The sequence below is a fragment of the Pan paniscus genome, chromosome 3 (assembly GCF_029289425.2).
Source record: "Pan paniscus chromosome 3, NHGRI_mPanPan1-v2.0_pri, whole genome shotgun sequence".
Classification (NCBI taxonomy): domain Eukaryota; kingdom Metazoa; phylum Chordata; class Mammalia; order Primates; family Hominidae; genus Pan; species Pan paniscus.
In genome coordinates this window covers 42697228-42716656 of record NC_073252.2, presented here as the reverse complement: position 1 = coordinate 42716656, position 19429 = coordinate 42697228, and the positions used below count along the sequence as shown (strand labels likewise).

The 19429-nt window shown below is 40.6% G+C and overlaps 1 protein-coding gene across 4 annotated transcripts in view; it reads left to right on the top strand.

Annotated features, from left to right (window-relative positions):
- Nucleotides 1-19429, top strand: part of ATP8A1 (ATPase phospholipid transporting 8A1) — a 252519-nt gene that overhangs the window by 127512 nt on the left and 105578 nt on the right. For all 4 annotated transcript variants that reach the window (XM_034958523.3, XM_003832229.4, XM_003832230.4 and 1 more), the window contains 2 exons: nucleotides 8263-8347; nucleotides 10813-10952. In XM_034958523.3, the coding sequence (XP_034814414.2) occupies nucleotides 8263-8347; nucleotides 10813-10952 (225 nt within the window). The remainder of the gene's footprint in view (nucleotides 1-8262; nucleotides 8348-10812; nucleotides 10953-19429) is intronic.

Genomic DNA, 19429 nt, shown 5'->3' with positions numbered 1-19429 from the left:
CGCACGTCCGTGTGAAGAGAGTTCACCAAACAGGCTTTGTTTGAGCAACAAGGCTGTTTATTTCACCTGGGTGCAGGCGGGCTGAGTCCAAAAAAGGAGTCAGCAAAGGGTGGTGGGATTATCATTAGTTCTCATAGGTTTGGGATAGGCGTACAAAGTACATTCTTAAGGGCTGGGGGGAATATTACAAAGTACCTTCTTAAGGGTGAGGGACAATATATCGTATCAGTTAGGGTGGGGCAGGAACAAATCACAATGGTGGAATGTCATCCGTTAAGGCTATTTTCACTTTTGTGCATCTTCAGTTGTTTCAGGCCATCTGGATGTATACGTGCAAGTCACAGGGGATGTGATGGCTTAGCTTGGGCTCAGAGGCCTGACAATTCACAATATGAGTCTCCACGCTGCTCCATCCATCTGAGTGGGAGCTGCAAGTTAGTCCTGCCTCCTATCTGCCATTTTCAACATTGGTATTTTGATAGGGATTGCATTGAATCTATAGATTGCTTTGGGCAATATGGTCATTTTAGTTATATTATTCAATCCAGTGGGGCATGGGATGTTTTCTATTTTTTTTGTGTCACCTTCAATTTATTTATTTATTTTTTTTTTTGAGATGGAGTTTGTCACCCAGACTGGAGTACAGTGGCACGATCTCAGCTCACTACAACCTCCACCTTCTGGGTTCAAGCGATTCTCCTGCCTCAGCCTCCTGAGTAACTGGGATTACAGTCACCCGCCATCATGCCCAGCTAATTTTTTGTATTTTATGTAGAGACAGGGTCTCACCATGTTGGCCAGGCTGGTCTTGAACTCCTGACCTCAGGTGATCAGCCCACCTCGGCCTCCCAATGTGCTCCCAATGTGCTGGGATTACAGGCGTTTTGTTTTTCTTATAGAGATCTTTCACCTCCTTGGTTAAATTTATTCCCATGTATTTTGTGTGTGTGTGTGTGTGTGTGTGTGTGTGTGTGTGTCTGTGTGTCTGTGTCTGTGTGTGTGTGTATTTTTTTGAGGCAGGGTCTCACTCTGCTGCCCAGGCTGGAGTGCAGTGGTATGATCATGGCTCACTGCAGCCTTGACTTCCTGTGCTCACATGATCCTCCCACCTCATACTCCCGAGTAACTGGGACTACAAGCACGCACCACCACACCTGGCTAACTTTTTTGTGTTTTTTGTAGAGGTGGGGTTTCACCTTGTTGCTCAGGCAGGTCTTGAACGCCCACCTCAGCCTCCCAAACTGCTAGGATTACAGGTGTGAGCCACCGCACCTGGCCCTGGTATTTTATGTTTTTTATGACTGTAAATGGGATTGGCTTTTTTCTTTCTCATCTAGATATTGTTGGTATATAGAAGTGCTACTGATTTTTGTACATTGATTTTGTATCCTGCAACTTGACTGAATTCATTTATCAAAATTTAAGTTTTTTGTTAGAGTCTTCAGGTTTTTGCAGATATAAGATCATGTCATCAGCAAAGAGGAACAATTTGACTTCCTCTTTTCCAATTTGTATTCCTTTTATTTCTTTCTCTTGTTGATTGCTCTGGCCTTGACTTCCAGTACTATTTCGAATAGCTGTGAAGAAAGAGGGCTTCCTCATCTTGTTCCAGTTCTTGGAGGAAAGCTTTCAGCTTTTCCCTTTTCAATATGACGTTAGCTGGGGAATTGGTGAGGAAGTACTCATGACAGTTACAGTCTTTGTTTCTGCAGCTGGTCATGTAGTCGTAACTGGTATTGTTGACTGCCCTCTTCTGCTACCCATTCTGTTTTCCCTTTGCCTTCAGCAAGCACCTCAGCAGGTTGTGGTTTTTTTCCTGGTGGAGTGACCGAAACCTTCATTCCTGAAGGGTCTGGACCATTTGTAGTCCTGCCTGGATTGGGCTGTTGTAGTTCCCCATTGACCTTAATCACAGGGCATGGTAATACTAAGAGTCGCCCTAATGGATTTGCTGTATTCCATACATACTCTTCCCTACCTCTGTTATGGAGCAGTAGACTGATTTCATCTTGGTAGTCTGGGTCAGTCACCCCAGCCAACACTGTAACTCCCTTAGCCTGTTGACTTAAAGGTAGGAGGAGCCCAAAGTGTCCAGGTGGCAATCTTAACTTCCAGTTTAATTGAATCATTGTTGTGTCTCCTGATAACAGTGTTCCTCCCTCTGGAACTAAGACCTCTAGGCCAGCAGAACATAATGTCGCAGGAACAGGAAGCAAAAATGTTGCTAGTGGATCACTAGGAGTGATGGTGAGTGGTGCCACTTCCACTTCCACCTCTTGATTCCTGAACCCCTGAATCCTGGCTATGGGAGAAACAGTATCATATATTGGATGCTGATTCAGAGTATACACAGCCTTCTGAAGAACTTTGCTCCAGCCCTGCAAAGTGTTGTCACCTAGTTGGCATTGTAATTGTAACTCAAAAGGCCATTCCACCATTCTATCAATCTAGCTGCTTCAGGATGATGGGAACATGGTAAGACCAGTGAGTTCCATGAGCATGAGCCCACTGCCACACGTCTTTAGCCATAAAGTGAGTGCCTTGGTCAGAGGCAGTGCTGTGTGGAATACTGTGACAGTGGATGCATGAGCCCACTGCCACACTTCTTTAGCTGTAAAGTAAGTGCCTTGGTCAGAGGCAGTACTGTGTGGAAGATCGTGAGTCCACAGATGGTAGTCTTGGCAGAAGCACTGTGTGCAGGATAGGCAAACCCATATCCAGAGTAAGTGTCTGTTCCAGTGAGGACAAACCTCTGCCCTTTTCATGATACAAAAATCTGCCACCAGGTGGCTGGCTGATCACCCCAAGGAATGGTGCCATATCAAGGGCTCAGTGCTGGTCTCTGCAGCTGGCAAATTGGGCACTCAGCAGTGGCCATAGCCAGGTCATCCTTGGTGAGTAGAAGTCCATGTTGCTGAGCCCATGCATAATCTCCATCCTTGCCACCATGGCCACTTTGTTCATGGGCCCATTGGGTAATGACAGGGGTGGCTGGGGAAAGAGGCTGAGTGGTGTCCACAGAACAGTTCATCCTATCCACTTGATTATTAAACTCCTCCTCTGCTGAGATTACCCGTTGGTGAGCACTCACATGGGATACAAATATCTTCACAGTTTTTGACCGCTCAGAGGTCCACCCACATACTTCTTCCCCAGATTTCTTTGTCACCAATTTTCCAGTCATGCTTCTTCCAAGTCCCTGACCATCAGCCAAACCATTGGCTATAGCCTGTGAATCAGTATATAATCACACATCTGGCCATTTCTCCTTCCATGCAAAGTGCACAACCAGCTGCACTGCTTGAAGTGCTGCCCACTGGGAAGATTTCACCTCACCACTGTCCTTCAGGGATGTCCTAGAAACGGGCTGTCGTGCTTCAGCTGTCCACTTTTGGGTAGTGCCTGCATATCGTGCCGAACCATCTGTGAACCAGGCCCTAGTCTTCTCTTCCTCTGTCAACTGGATCATAGGGAACTCCCCATGAGGCCATCGGTGCAGGCTGGGGAAGAGAAGGCACAGTGGTAGGAGTGGAGACCATGGGCATTTGAGCCACTTCCTCACATAACTGACTTGTGCCTTCAGGACCTGCTCAAGCCTGATCATGTATATACCACTTCAATTTGATGATGCAGTGCTGCTGGTGCACGACCCACTTGATGGCTAGATGGGTCAGAAAGTACCCAGTTCATGATAGGCAGTTCAGGTCGCATCGTGACTTGATGACCCATGGTCAAATGTTCAGTTTCCACCAAAGCCCAGTAACAAGCCAAGAGCTGTCTCTCAAAAGGAGAGTAGTTACCTGCAGATTATGGCAGGGCCTTGCTCCAAAATCCTAGATGCCTCCGCTGTGATTCACCTATGGGGGCCTGCCAAAGGCTCCAAACAGCATCCCTGTCTGCCACGGACACCTCAAATACCATTGAATCTGCTAGGTCATATGGCCCAAGTGGCAGAGCAGCTTGTGCAGCAGCCTGGACCTGTCTCCATTCTGGACCCCACTCAAAACTGGCAGCCTTTAGGGTCACTCGATAAATGGGCCAGAGTAACACACCCAGATAAGGAATGTGATGCCTCCAAAATCCACATAAGCCCACTAGGCATTGTGCCTCTCATTGTAGGAGGGGCCAAATGCAACAACTTATCCTTCACCTTAGAAGGAATATCTCAACAGCCCCCACACCACTGGACACCTATAAATTTTACTGGGGTAGAAGGTCCCTTAATTTTAGTCAGGTTTATTTCCCATCCTCTGGCACACAAATATCTCACCAATAAGTCCAGTGTGTTTGCTACTTCTTGCTCACTGGATCCAATCAGCATAATGTCATCAGTGTGATGGACCAGTGTGATATCTTGTGGAAGTGAAAAGCAATCAAGGTCTCTCTGAGTAAGATCATGACACAAAGCAGGAGAGTTGATACACCCCTGAGGTAGGACAGTAAAGGTATATTGAAGGCAAATTGCTTGGTGGGCCTTATAGGCAGGAGTGGAGAAAAAGGAATTTGCCAAGTCAGTGGTTGCATACCAGATACCAGGAGATGTGTTAATATGCTCAAGCAATGAAACCACATCTGGTACAGCAGCTACAATTGGAGTCACCACTTGGTTAAACTTCTGATAATCCACTGTCATTCCCCAAGATCCATGTCTCTTCTGCACAGGCCAAATGGGAGAGTTGAATGAGGATGTGGTGGGAATCACCACCCCTGCATCTTTCAAGTCCTTGATGGTGGCACTAATCTCTGTAATCCCTCCAGGGATGTGATATTATTTTTGATTTACTATTTTTCTAGGGAGAGGCAGCTCTCATGGCTTCCATTTGGCCTTTCCCGCCATAATAGCCCTCACCCTACCAGTCAGGGAGCCAATGTGGGGATTCTGCCAGTTGCTAAGTATGTCTATGCCAATTATGCATTCTGGCATCAGGGAAATGACCACAGGATGAGCCCGGAGACCCACTGGACCCACTGCAAGTCAGACCTGAGCTAAAACTCCATTAATTACCTGACCACCATAAACCCCTATTTTAACTGGAGGACCACAATGACATTTTGGGTCCCCTGGAATCATCACCAGCTCAGAGCCAGTGTCCAGTAGTCCCCAAAATGTCTGATCATTTCCCTTTCCCCAATGCAAAGTTACCCTCGTAAAAGGCCAGAGGTCTCTCTGGGGAAGGATGGGAGAAAGATTAACAGCATAAATTGTCGGTTATATAGTGGAGTCCTTCCTCTAGGGTACCCAGCCTCCCCTTCATTCAAGGGGTTCTGGGTCTATAAACTGGCTCAAGTTTGGAAATTGATTGAGGGACTGTGATTCTCTGTTTTTGTAACTCAAATTAGTCTTTTATCCATTTGACCTAGAAGTTTTCTGCTTATATAAATCTGAAAACTCAGGCAATTCCTTTTGAGCGTAGTGCATCTCCTCATGAGTCACACTCTCATCCTCACCTCTAGGGACTCGCTGGGACTTTAGTCTAGTTATAGGTCTAGAAGCAAACAGGGGTGTTGGGGGTGGGTCCTGAAGAGAATCAACATCATCTTGCCTGGCAACTGCCTCAGGGGAGGCCATCGTTGTTACCTCAGGCAGCACAGGCTTTATCTCCTCAGACAAAAGTGGAAAGGCTGATGGCGACATGGTTCAGAGAGGGGAAGTTGCCCCTACTGGGGATGGGGAAGCTGTTACTTCTGGCAAAAAAGGTTCATCAGAGTTTACAAACTCAGTGTCCCCAGCTTCATCAGGGTCCTCCCACACGTCCCCATTCCAAGTTGCAGGGTCCCATTCTTTTCCAATCAATGTCCTCCCTTTAACAGTAGACACCTGTTGAGGCTGCGCATGCACCTTTCCTTGCGGGTCAGCCATTCGCATGATAACAGCTTGTGTCTGTTTTTCCACAATTTCAGCTCTTTCCCTGCAGGAGATAAGACTCTCACTCAGGGCAATCTTAGCAGATTTGAGACTCAGTATCTGCTTCTGAAGCCAGGAGATAGAATCCCTGAGTTCATCATTTTCTTTCATTACTTTGTCCACTGAACTTAGGAGCAACCAACCAGCTTCATTATGTTCCTTGGTTCTCCACATATGGCCAAAGGTATTATGTATAGAGTCACTAAACTTATTGTCTGTCATGAAAGAAGAATCAGGAATGTCAAATGCATTTATTTTACATAACTCTCCAAACAGTTTATGCCAAGGACTATCAGTGTTCTCCATACTACAAGTAGAGTCCTTAGCATTTTGGGGTCTAATCGTATTAAGCAGCCACCTCCAGAAACCCCAAAACCAATGAAAGAACTCCATCTTAATATTCTGTTCCTCTAGAGCCACTCTTGGTACCAAAATCTGTATTAGTCAGGGTTCTCTAGAGGGACAGAATTAATAGAATAAATACATATATATAAAGGGGAGTTTCTTAAGCATTAACTCACACAATCACAAGGTCCCACAATAGGCCGTGGGACCTGCAGGCTGAGGAGCAAGGAGAGCCAGTCTGAGTTCCGAAACTGAAGAACTTGGAGTCCGATGTTCAAGGACAGGAAGCATCCAGCACGGGAGAGAGATGTAGGCTGGGAGGCTAGGCCAGTCTTGCCATTTCACATTTTTCTACCTGCTTTATATTTGCAGGCAGCTGACTAGATTGTGCCCACCCAGATTAAGGGTGGGTCTGCCTTCCCCAGCCCACTGACTCAAATGTTAATCTCCTTTGGTAACACCCTCACAGACACACCCAGGATCAATACTTTGTATCCTTCAATCCAATCAAGTTGACACTCGGTATTAACCTTCACAATGTTTATTCATTTTTCATGTGTAGGCATGGCCAGCCGACCGATTTTCATTTTAAAAACATACTATACATTTAATGCAGAAGGCCACATCTTTCTTCTGCTTTTTCTCAACACTATAAAGAAGGTAGAAAATTAATTTTTCCCATTCTAAACGTCAGTGTCTTCCGCTAGAATGTTTGGATACAGTACCGAATTTAATCCTTTTAACTATATTACTTATCACTTTTGTTTTCATGATTTTAATGTTTTCAAATATTTTCTTAGTTTTAGAATGGAATGTATTAATATCATTGAAAATATTATTTTCAAATTTAATTCTTAAAAGAAGAATTTACAAATGATTCTTCTCATTCTCAGGAAGGAGCCATGAGGGGAAACTATCATTTCCTTTTGCTTTGCCCCCCTTCCCATTCCATCACTGAAAAATGAAAAGAAATTCAGAATTGCGGCTTGGAATACTCCATCTGTTCTGAGGTCACTAAGTTGTGTTTCTCTCAAGGGTTCTAAATCATACTCCATTAGTCTGCTTCCAAATATCAGCCCTGAGACTGGAGACCCCAAAATGGGTAATACCACTGAGAAAGTAATTGCAGATAAGTGATTTATTTTTTCCTGGTCTAATAAAACCATGAAGGTGGAACACTAAAATTCTTAAAGCACTAAACCAAAGCTGCATAATAACTAAATGAATAGTAGGCAGTTTATAAAAGAGCAAGAACTAGAGAAGCATAAGTGATGCATGAAGTTAAAGCTGAAAAGGACTTTAAACATAATCTGGTAACAAAATTTTACAGATTAAGTAAACTGAGTCTTAAAGCTAAAGTGACACAATCAGAAATATTCAGCTATTTAAGGCATTTCGAGAGTTGTCCAAGGTTCTCCCACAATGCCCACTGGCCCTCTCAGTGGATTTAGTCCTGTTTGTTCTTCTGTGAGCACTGGTCCCATAAACATGCTCTAAACCCTAAAAAGTTCTGTGATTCAACGAGTTTGGGGCACATAGCATGTAGCCCCTTTGAGATCCACTGTGCACACTGGCATTTTAAAGTCCCCGAGGATTATTGCAGCAAGACAAGCTCTGTTGCTTTGCTCAGTCCAGTGTTTCCCAAACTTACTTGAGTTCTGGACGGTTCTTCCTTGCAGCACCTATGAATACCTATGAAGGTGTTCTGGAAAACCTGGGTTGGGGTAGATCTTGCAGCATGTGGAAGGTAAGTGAGGTAGAATATGAGATATGAACATGGGAATAACTACAGTTTTATTCAGAAAGAGGAAAGATGAAGATGCAAGACTAGAGACTTATTAATGTCACTAGCAAAATAGTATTATTAGACAAAAATATCTTGTTCTTTAAAACGAATGCTGAAAGAGATTAGTGGTTGTTACACTGATTTCCTACTGCTATTGTTACCAACATCAACTTTATTAAACCCAGAATGCTTAATTAAATCATTTTACCCTCTGTTTGTTTTCCAGGACACTGTAATTTATGATCGACTGGCAGAGACGTCAAAATACAAAGAAATTACCCTAAAACATTTAGAGCAGTTTGCTACAGAAGGTAAGTGTAATTTGGCAATAAAGCATGATTAAAATAAAAAGAAATCATATACTTCTGATACCTTGCAGGATCCTTGTTATTATTAGACTTAGAGATTCCTAAAGTAAGATATCAGCTGTTGGCAATTTAGATTTTACTATATGCTGTTCCCAGCCTGTATTTTTATTTTACTTTCCTAAAACTATATTTATTAAAATTTTGAGCAACTTTGTTCCCACGTTTTAGATGGTAGGGCCTATAAATGTTTTACTTTTAGAGTGGATCATATTTACCATTTAGATACTTCACTTTGTATCTCGAGCAATTCATTAGGAAAAGAAGCAAGACTCAAAAAAAAAAAACAGATATTCTAATCTGAATAAGAAAGAAGAAATAAACCTAAACTGTTAAAATAGCTATTAAATTTAGTTTCAACTCAAGACTTTCTATTAAAAACTTATGTAACTATTAAAATTGTTATTCAATTTATTACAACTCAAGACTTTTTTAGAGAGCCCCTACCACATGCCAGGCTCTGTGTGAGGCCTGAGAATCCAAAATAGGATAAACAAGCTTTGCCCTGTCTCTCTGTCCTCCTGAAATATATTATGTGCAAGGCAAAGCAGTACGTAGTCTAGAGAGAGGATCTGGGTTAGATGAAAGGCAGCGAGGGTTGTTAAACATGAGAGTCAGTTACTACAAGAATTTGTAGTCTTATCTCGTACTTGACAATGGTAGTTATAGCTGAATCTAAATCTCCAGTCTCAGTTTTCACTCCTATCTGTTTCAGCTGGAACTGTTGCCAGTGGCACCAAACTGACCTGATCAAATACTTTTTCCTGTTAATTCAGGCAGAGAAAAGATAGGAATGTTTTTTAAAACACTAGGCAAAAACAAAAGCCAAAACAAAAAAAAAGATGGCTTTTGAAAAACCTCTGTGTAGTTCTTCAAAATGTAAAAGCATGGAAACATATATTCATAGGATTCAGATTCCATAAAGCCCAGCCTCAGTCCTTGGCAGGTGCAACCTACCCAGCATACAACACAGGTTCTTTTTGTTTTGGAGGAGAGCTGAGGGCATCTTTCTCCTCTCTAGATGTGATGTTAAAGATACTCAACTCATAGATTTTAATGGTTTGGCCCCCACCTCTACCCTATTCTTTCTGGCCCTGGGCTGGATGACACTTCTCCCCATGACTACCCTCCAGTAAGTTTTCCAGCCAAGTTTCCAAGAAAGAAAAACATGTCCTGAGATGGCCCCAGAGATTTAAGTTCCACTCTCAGTGATCTGGCAATACACCACCCTTTCTTGGAAGGTAGAGTTCTCTGGGAACTTTGTATGTTCCTTGCTTCTTACTTCTGACGTGTTCCCTTAAACACATTTTGTCTTGAGATCACTAAGCCTAGCATCTGGTCCTAGTCATTCTAAGAGTTAAATGACCTGGAGTGAGGGCGTTGTCTTCTTGTGAACCTAGATATCTAACTGCTTCCTTGGGTAGCTGACAAGTGTTTTGGCCTCTCCTTTCTTCCAATGCATCTACTTTTTTCTGGCTGAGAGAGATGTGAGTTACGAAATTGGCAGGCACCAGACACAGGGTGGGTCACTTTACATATCAGCTTTGATTGTTTTCCCGGGGTATATCTGCTGGCAGTTCTTTTTTGCCACTATCCCTCAACTATACTTAGACTTTTAAACTACAGATTTATGATGACAAAGAATAGTAATAAATGCAGTCATATATCCTAGTAAGAGGAAGGTGGCTTTCCCAGTAGACCCCACCAGGGTCTCTCTTCCTTTGTAAACATCTGTGAGGCCTCTATGATAAGTCAGCCACTATGCTTGGTACTGAAGAACTCTGGGTCCCTGCTTTCCAAGTGCTTTAATAGAGGAGACACACAAGAAAAACTGTAAAACACTGTCACTCACGCTGTAGGAGTGTTACTGCCTTTGGTATCTAGGTGAGAGGAGGGTGCATCAAAGAGCTGATTTTCAGAGCTGAGTCTTAAACTACTTGCAAGGCAGACAGTGGGCAGTCGTTGGGAAAAGCAGAATGGAGAAAAAGTTACCAGCATGTGCAAAGACCCCCATATGTGGGAAGTGAATGGCAGGGAATGAGAGTGAAGGCACCTGATGAAACATGTATAAGCCGTACTTTGGGGCTTAAATTTTGTCCTGGGGAAAAATTGGAAGATTCGAAGCAAAAGAACTGCTTGATAAGATTCACATTTTAGAAACGCCACACTATGCATGGAAGATGGATTAAAAGGGTTGGGAATTAGAAGCAGGGTACCAATTTTAAAGACCAGGGGAACATTAATCTACATTTTATACTAAGTTTTTGTCATAATTTAATTGGACTTCAGCATATTGTTTGTATGGAATCACTTTTTTCAAAATGAGACTTTGTGAAATAAAAACAGAAACCTCAGACTTCTGAAGAAAATCTTCTTTGGTGTGTTGGGATGATGTATGCTATCTTTTTCAGGGTTAAGAACTTTATGTTTTGCTGTGGCTGAGATTTCAGAGAGCGACTTTCAGGAGTGGCGAGCAGTCTATCAGCGAGCATCTACATCTGTGCAGAACAGGCTGCTCAAACTTGAAGAGAGTTATGAGTTGATTGAAAAGGTACGTGGATGATTCTGTTGATCATACAGAGGGTTTGGTTTCCAGAGAGTTTTGATCTTTATTCAAGGAACCAATGGAATAAAAATCAAAATATCTTGACATACCATTCACTATTGAATACCCTCTCATCATCTAAGCATTAACAAGTATTAATATGCATTAAAATGTTGCTGAGAAGCCTTTGGGGTTAGACATTACTTTGTATAGATCTTCACTCTTTTCACAATTTTGGATCAAGGTTTGGCCAGTCTAGCAATCTCCTTGCCAATGTATTTCAGTTTCTGGATCTCTGAGGATATGAAACATGCCCCTACACACACGCACACGTTACATACATGACATGTGTGCTTTGAGTTAATAAGTATAATATGTAATGCAATATAAAATAGTACTGTAATCACACAGCTTGCATAGCTGATAATATATATAAGAGAGTAATCCAGTGCTTACACTTGTCCAGTCATTGTGACAAACATATACCTGTATTATTTCTGTCACAGCTGTAAATGTTCTCATTTTACAGATAAAGAAACCATTGTGACAAACATATACCTGTATTATTTCTGTCACAGCTGTAAATGTCCTCATTTTACAGATAAAGAAACCAAGGCTATTAAGCCAGAAAGTGATGGATACATTATGATCGATGCTGTGTAAATAGCAAGAATCTTGCTTCCTTAATTAAGAAAACATTTTTGTGTAGCTCTTGCCGTGTGCCAGGTGCTGTTCATAGCACTTTCATCTATTAATCTAGTCCTCACAACATCCCTTTGAGGTGCTAATTATTCCTGTCTTATAGATGAAGAATCCAAGGTAACAGAGAGGGTAAGTAATTTGGCTGAGAGTACACAGCTTCTAATAGGGGGAGCCAGAATCCTCACTCTTCCTCCAGTATTCATGCTCTAAATCATTCAAGTGACTTCATTCTAACCTCTAGCTTGCCATTAGATAACTCTTCAATAACACTCATGTTTGTATTGCATAGAATCAAACTAGCCTGTCCACTGCGGTTTACTTGATCTTTTCTCCAGGTAAGTAAAGGCTGATACTTTGTTCTTCTTTCCTCTCTATCGAACTGTGTACTTCGTTGTGCCTCTGTCTTGAAAGGTGGCTGGTGCCACCAGTACCTCCCTGGACTATTTCCCCCCTCTGCTCCTCACGTCCCCTCCCTTTATGTAATGTGGGGATGCCATGTTCTAGCTGCAGATGGTTTTCTTTATTGCACAAGGTTACCATATGCAACTCGAGATATTGGTCTCCTGTCTCCTCAACAGATTATCACTTTTTATGGAAGGTGATTGTTTCTCATATAGCCTTTATATTTTGTAAGGGGAAGATACCTAAATATAAATATAAGCTCACATATATCATACCTCTATATATAGAGATAGATATGTAGATATATCTAGATATCTCCTCCTTGTATTTGAACTTAACTTTTTATTCTGCTTACTTATGAAAAGACATGGGATAGCATGTATGGTGTCTTCCAGCATGATACTCCCACCCTAAATGTTATAGGTATACACACACCAGGAGACTTGTTATCAATTGACTTATTTCAATGTCTCTCTTGCCTATCTTCCCCACTTCTTCCCTCCCCACTCCCTCCACCTTCTCGCTCTCCATTTCCTAACATATTTATATATGATTATGTCTTTGGGGCATTTATATAGTAAAATAAAATAATCTGAGGCCATAATCATAATCTCTTTTAATCTGCCCAACTAAAGTCACATATCTTAAAGCATTAGTGCTATTGATTTTTAATCTTTGCTTCTGTTACTCTTTTAAGAATTAAAAAAAAAAATCCAGTTTGGAAATGATGTTTTTCCTGTCTCTGAATATAAGGCAGCCTTGCCTCCCATCCTCATGAGACAGAATTAATATGTAATGTCAGAATAAAAAAATATATTTGAAAATGGATTCTAAACATATTAAATTGTTTCCACTTGAAGTACAACTTCAGTTCTAGAGTAGAATGTTTAATGTACCTAATATCCTTACTCTCTGGATGCCCTAGAGTTTTTTATAGATTAGATTTTCTAGGTTTAACAGTTTTGTTTCTTGTTCTTTTAATAACTGATGAAAAGCCTTGCAACCTCCAGCTTTTAACTGAACTAGATGTTCAACGTTTTCCCAGCAGATGGCGATCATGAGCTACATTAAAATTTAAATTGACTGAGGCACTCCATTAAAAGTCGGGAGACTGTGTGTATACACATATACACATGCATCTATATATGTGTCTATATGCATCCATGTAAACTACATATAGTTTACAGATGACAGAAACCTCCCTTATGACTGTTTTTTACCTAAAATAAATGAAAACGGGAATTTATAACTAATTTGTCTTTACTTCATAGTAAGCCATGCTCTCTGTTGTTGAAAATCTAAGATCCAGAAAGATTAAGAGATTGGGTAATTTACTCAGCCAGCCTGCTCCAAATGAAGACTGATTCTGTGTCCATCTCTACTCCTGAAACTGGAGCTTCATTTGGTGATCCATTTAAATAACTTTCATCAAGCAGTTCATGTTTACATGCTCATGCACAAGCAAATGAGACTGTGGCCCTCTGGGTACCACGGTCTGAGCAAATTCCCTAAATGAAGAAATCTTAAGGAACCCAAAAAGGTGGCCCACAAATTTGATCTGAAGGAAGCTTTTGGAGAGGTGGTAATTTTTGAAATGGGCCTCCAAGGATTATTTTACCAGTTGGAGGAGAGCAGACATCATTGTAGGGAAAAAGAATAGACAAAATAGAACAGATGTGATGGCTCACACCTGTAATCCCAGTATTTTGGGAGACCAAGGTGGGAGGATCATTGAGCCCAGGAGTTTGAGACCAGCCTGAGGGAACATAGCGGGAGACTCCATCTCTGTAAATAATTTTTAAAAATTAGCTGGATGTGGTAGCATGCACCTGTGGTCCCAGCTACTCAGGAGGCCTAAGGCAGGGAGAATTGCCTGAGCCCAGGAGGCTGAGGCTGCTGTGAGCTGTGAAAGTACCACTGCACTCCAGCCTGGGTGACAGAGTGAGACCCTGTCTCAAGGTAAAAATAAATAAATATATAAATAACACAGGGATCTTTGTGACCAAGCTGTTTTTCTGAAGTGTTTCCATTAACTGTGATCATAGGAGGACTGTAGGATTTTTAATATTGAGAGCCAGGGTTATATCACTTCTTTCTTGATCTCAGATTCTATTCTTTGTTAAAATCAGCTGGGATTAGGGTTCAGAAGTTGTGATTTACTGCCATTAAAACCACTCTAGTGAGGCAAGTTTCAGCGTGTCAGACCACAGATTCTTCCAGCATGTTACCCTGGCTTTAAATTGAGCAAATACAGTCCTAGGGTTCATCCATTGTCTTCTTCCTTACCTGCTTTAACTGAGACATGCCGTTTATGCAATCTATTTTTTATGTGATTGGAATCTATTTTTACGTAGACCATAATATTGGACTTAGCATGTCATTATTGGACTTAGCATGTCAGACAGTGAATCTTTAAACTGTGAGGGTCGTTTTCACATCTTTTATTTTTTAAGAACAGAATTTTCCAAACAAACATTGCCTGAATCATAATATATATAATTGATGAAAGCAGGACTGCTTTGGCTGGAGTAAAAGAGTAGAGAGGAGATCCAAACTGGCTTTCCCCTCAGCCTCCACCTTGCCCTCGTGGGTGCTCCAGGCAGGGCTTGTTGTGACTCTGAGGATCCACTAAGCACAGTTTGAAAACCATGTATTACATTTGTATGTGGACTTTTAGAAAATGAATTCCTCAAAAGATCAGTACATCATTGTGCCCATATGCAAGATGTTTCTGAACATATTTGAATTGATATGTCATTGCCACATTAATGGTAGTATTATATTCACAACATTCAAAATGTAAAAGATTTGTAAAGTTTTTCCTAAAATAATAATTTAGTACAAAATAAGAGGAAATGTTATAATAGGATTAAGGTTATACTTTTAAATGCTGCTCTCTCCCTCTTGTTCCTCCAATGTTTGTTCAAACTGGAATTCAGTTTTTAAAATTAAGTTGAATCCTTATTCCTTTGGGTAGTGTAACTCCTAGCATAAGCTGAAAAAAATATCCAAATAGACCAAAAATATACAACAAGGCATTTATCCTTTGGTTGTGATGCTTAGTTACTCAGGTATGTTACTACCCAGCACACTGAGCACTAGAATGTGCTGCCTTCACTCTTGGGGAACACTATGGGAAGGAGGATATGGAAAGTGAAAAAGTCCACCGGCTATTGTTATCCCTATTGACAGTCATCTCGAGATGAGAGGATTTAGGACTTTTAAATCTATCTATAAAATATAATTATCAGCTCTGTTCCAAAACTGTACTGTTTGAGCTCCAATACTTGCATTCATATGGTAAGCTTTTCAGGACATTTCTAAAAATTTTAACGCTGAGAGTTGTTTCACGAATCAGTTGCCAACACATCGGTTTTGTTTATTTTTTCTTTTGCTGTTACTAAATAAATCAAGAGGTGACATTGATTACTAGGAAGGCCTAACTTGTTCAGGAATAAGAAAGCTCACATGGTTAGAATGCAGATGGGATTATCATATCGGATATTTCAGTTGTCTTGACCCACTTTGCGAAGAATTGCAGGTTCACATTGGGCATTGTGGACAGTAACACCTCTTAGTCTCTTTTTGTCACCACTTGAGAGAATTTACAGTGGTCTCATTCTTTAGACAACAAACTTGACCTGTTTTATCTCACCCTCGTTCTTTTGAAAGGTAGTCAACATATTAGGACTCATAATTTTAGATTGGGAAACCACTTATAGTGTCAGCCTATATTTTTTAAATCAGAATTTGTTTTTTTTTTTTTTGAGACGGAGTCTCACTCTGTTGCCAGGCTAGAGTGCAGTGTCGGCTCAGTGCAACCTCCGCCTCCTGGGTTCAAGCGATTCTCCTCCCTCAGCCTCCTGAATAGCTGGGACTACAGGCGCCCGCCACCACACCCAGCCAAATTTTTGTATTTTTAGTAGAGACGGGGGTTTCACCATGTTGGCCAGGATGGTCTCGATCTCCTGACCTCGTGATCCACCCCCCTTGGCCTCCCAAAGTGCTGGGATTACAGGCCTGAGCCACCGTGCCTGGCCTAAATCAGGTTTTTAAATTAAAATTTTGTATTTCCTCAAGAAGAATTGTAAATAACAATAATTATGAAGTTCCTTGTTTCATTGGCAGGGGTTTCTCTGAAATTTCTCACCTTTGATCTGTCACTTTAATATATCAGGAGCCAGGGTGATATCACTTCTTTTTGGTCTGAGCTTCTATTCTTTGTTAAAATTTGTTTAGTTTTATTCTAACTTATTTCTAAGACACGTAAATTATGTTTTGTCTCATATTCATACTATGCTACTAGATTCCTTTGAAAATTAATAGTATAGAAGTCTCTGGTCTTTCTTCCTTATTTTATAATTAAACCATTGTTTGAAATATGAAGGCGTGCCTTCGTGGAATACATAATTTTTTGAAAATGTTTAATATTTATTTGCTTCAATAGAAAAATACAATTATGTCTTTAGTATTGCATAGATTACCTACTAATAATTTCTGTATTTCTGAAAGCAAATCATTTATCTTGAGAATTACAGAAAACAGCATAAGCTATAATACCTGCCTAGATTCATCACTGATTAAAGCAGTATTTCCCTGGTGATAAGATTTTTATTTTTCTCTTATTATGATGCGTGGATTGGGAAACTTTTTTTTTAATGGAAACTTATCCAATGCTTTTATCTGTTCAAGTTTTTCTAAAATAGGTTATGGGTTAGAGGATCATTTCTGAGCTTAAGAGTAAACTCAGAACACTGTAACTCTGCTGTCAAGCCTTTTTTGATCAGATAGCAATGTTGTGTTTTATGTGCATTTTGTAGTTTGTGATTGATGTATGTCATCCACTAGGTTGAAGTTTCACGAAAGCAGGGACTGTGTTTATCATATTTATCACTGTGTCTCCAGCGCTTGACTGACTAGCCTATGTTAACCACTCAGTAAATATTTGATGAATAAATGAATTATTCATTTAAATAATTAATTCAGAAGTTGGAGCTTAATAAGTACTTGCTTAATGAAAGCCTGCCCCCTATTAACAAATCTAGTTCATGCTTTCCATGCATTGAAGGCACTGGTATCAAATGTGCTATCACTAAGGATTAATTTAGGGGTATGTTAGAAAAGAAGCCAATAATTTTACAGAAGGCATTCTTTAGAAGTTTAGACTCGTTCATTTATAAAACCTGTCTTCAAAGTTACTTGATATATAAATGTGAGAAAATCACGGGTTGGAAAGATTCAGCAACAAATATCTGAGCACCGCTGCATGGCAGGTTCTGTTCTGGGCTCTGGGGCTCAGCAGGGAGAGGATAGAAGAATTTCTGCCTTTTGTTTCAGTGGTGGGAGATAGGTAGTGAACTTGTAAACTAAAACAATGTCATTCCAGAGAGGCTTTAGTGCCCTGGGCACTGAGATAAGGCACTAAGATAGGACAGTGAGGTAGTGATCCTTTTTTACATTATTTCCTTTACCCCTCCCCAAAATGTGGTTGACATTTGGGGGATGGTTAAAGAGTCCCTTGATGTGGCGTAATATAGATCAACCATTACACTCAGTGTGACTAAACAACAATTTAGTGCCCTTTGCAACATATGGCAACAAATGGTTTAGAGGATTCCTAGAGAAATATAAAACTTAATGGAAAACAGGACTTTTCTTGAGCATTCATGACTGCCAAGTTCACAGTAACTTCTGTATTAGAATGGAATGCTTTTTCAGATAAAACTACCACATCTATTCTTAGTAGCTGCACATATCACTTTCATTTGTGCTAAAAATGAAATGAAAATTTACATGATGTATGGGTGATTTCGTGGTTTAAAATTCCAGTAGTTTCCTGTTCTATTTGCTTAAGAACATTTGTAGTTAGCTCATTTAATTAGACCTGCCACTTTCTGAGCATTTACTAAGCTCCGCAATTTTCACTCTTTACCCTGATTATTTAGTTGGAGGGCCTCTAAAGTGAGACACAACGTGATCCATTGGGGTAAGCAAGAAAATATTAGAACTTCTATTTGTTTTATTTCATCTTTTTTAGTTTTTGCATTTTATAATGTGAGTAATTTATTAATTTTAACAATGTTTTACAAAAATATAACTGTGTCATAAGTACGTATTCAACATTTTTTCCTAGTATACTCAAAAATGTTTGTGATAACTGGTGGAATTTCATCTGCAGAACATCCTTATTAAATCTACGTTATTAGGTTTATCTTGCTGTTGTGAAAGTTGATTCTTAGGTAAGTTAAGTTGCTTGCTCAGGGACCCATATCCAGTGGTTGGCAGAGCAGGGATGCAAATCCCTGTTCTGTCTTAATTCCAGATCCCATGCTAATAATCTGTAAGTTATGTTGCCAACTTGCTTTTGAAGAAAGCAAGAATGTGTATAAAATATTGGAGACTTGAAAAATAAAATGAAATCAATTGTGCAGTTGCATAATCACTAGATCACTCAGGGTGAGAAGTGGGGGTCATCAGCCTGTTTGAGACTCAACTACTTAGTGAGGCAGCCTCTATGTACTCTATGTACTGTATTCCATTTTCCTTGAAAATAAGATGGAAATATGTTTTTCATGATTTTCCCTCAACTGGCCATTAGAATCTTCTTATTTAAAGTACTTAAGATTTCCTTAGATCTCTAATCACATGCTCCTCCTTTCTGGTAGGATAGGTTCCTTCTTATGAATGCTTCGTGGTAGATTTTCCACCCTGGGTATTGCTGTCTTCTCACTCAGATAAGATGGATGTGTTGTTTTTGCAAGCTACACCCAATCACCTCTCACATCCTGATTCCTTTCAGCTGGGTGTGTGAATTCTGGCCTTATAACTAAGCCCTTGGCTTTGTGAGTTCAAATGTGATTTCTATGGTTTGAAAAGCACCAAGTTAAAATCTATTTCTTGGCCTTAGAAAAATTAACCAGTTGAATGATTTCTCCAGAAGTAGGCAAATGAGCCATTCCAGTGGTTTAAGGACTTAATGCTCTTAGTCTTAGTACTGTAGGCCAGAATAAAGGGAAAGGAAAGAAGGCGTTAGGTCTCTTTAAAACAAGGATGATACCCAGTGGAATGCAGAACACAGAGGAGCCCAGCAACCTCTGAGAACCAGTGTTGTAGAATGGCTCTGAGAATCCCACAGCACATCCCAATTCCAGAGTTAACGTATTTTAAACCTCAAGAGAATGGTGACTGCAGTGGCCTCTTAATTTGTCATGCAGGCTTCTTTTGTCCTAATCCAGCCCCAGACAGCTACTAGTGACCTTTCTGAAATGTAAATCTGATCCTGTCTCTCCTCTTCTAAAATTCGCCAGGTGTCCCTTTCCTTTGGGATTGTCAGCATAACACACAGACCTTTCCATTTCCATTCCCTGCTGGCTTTTCCA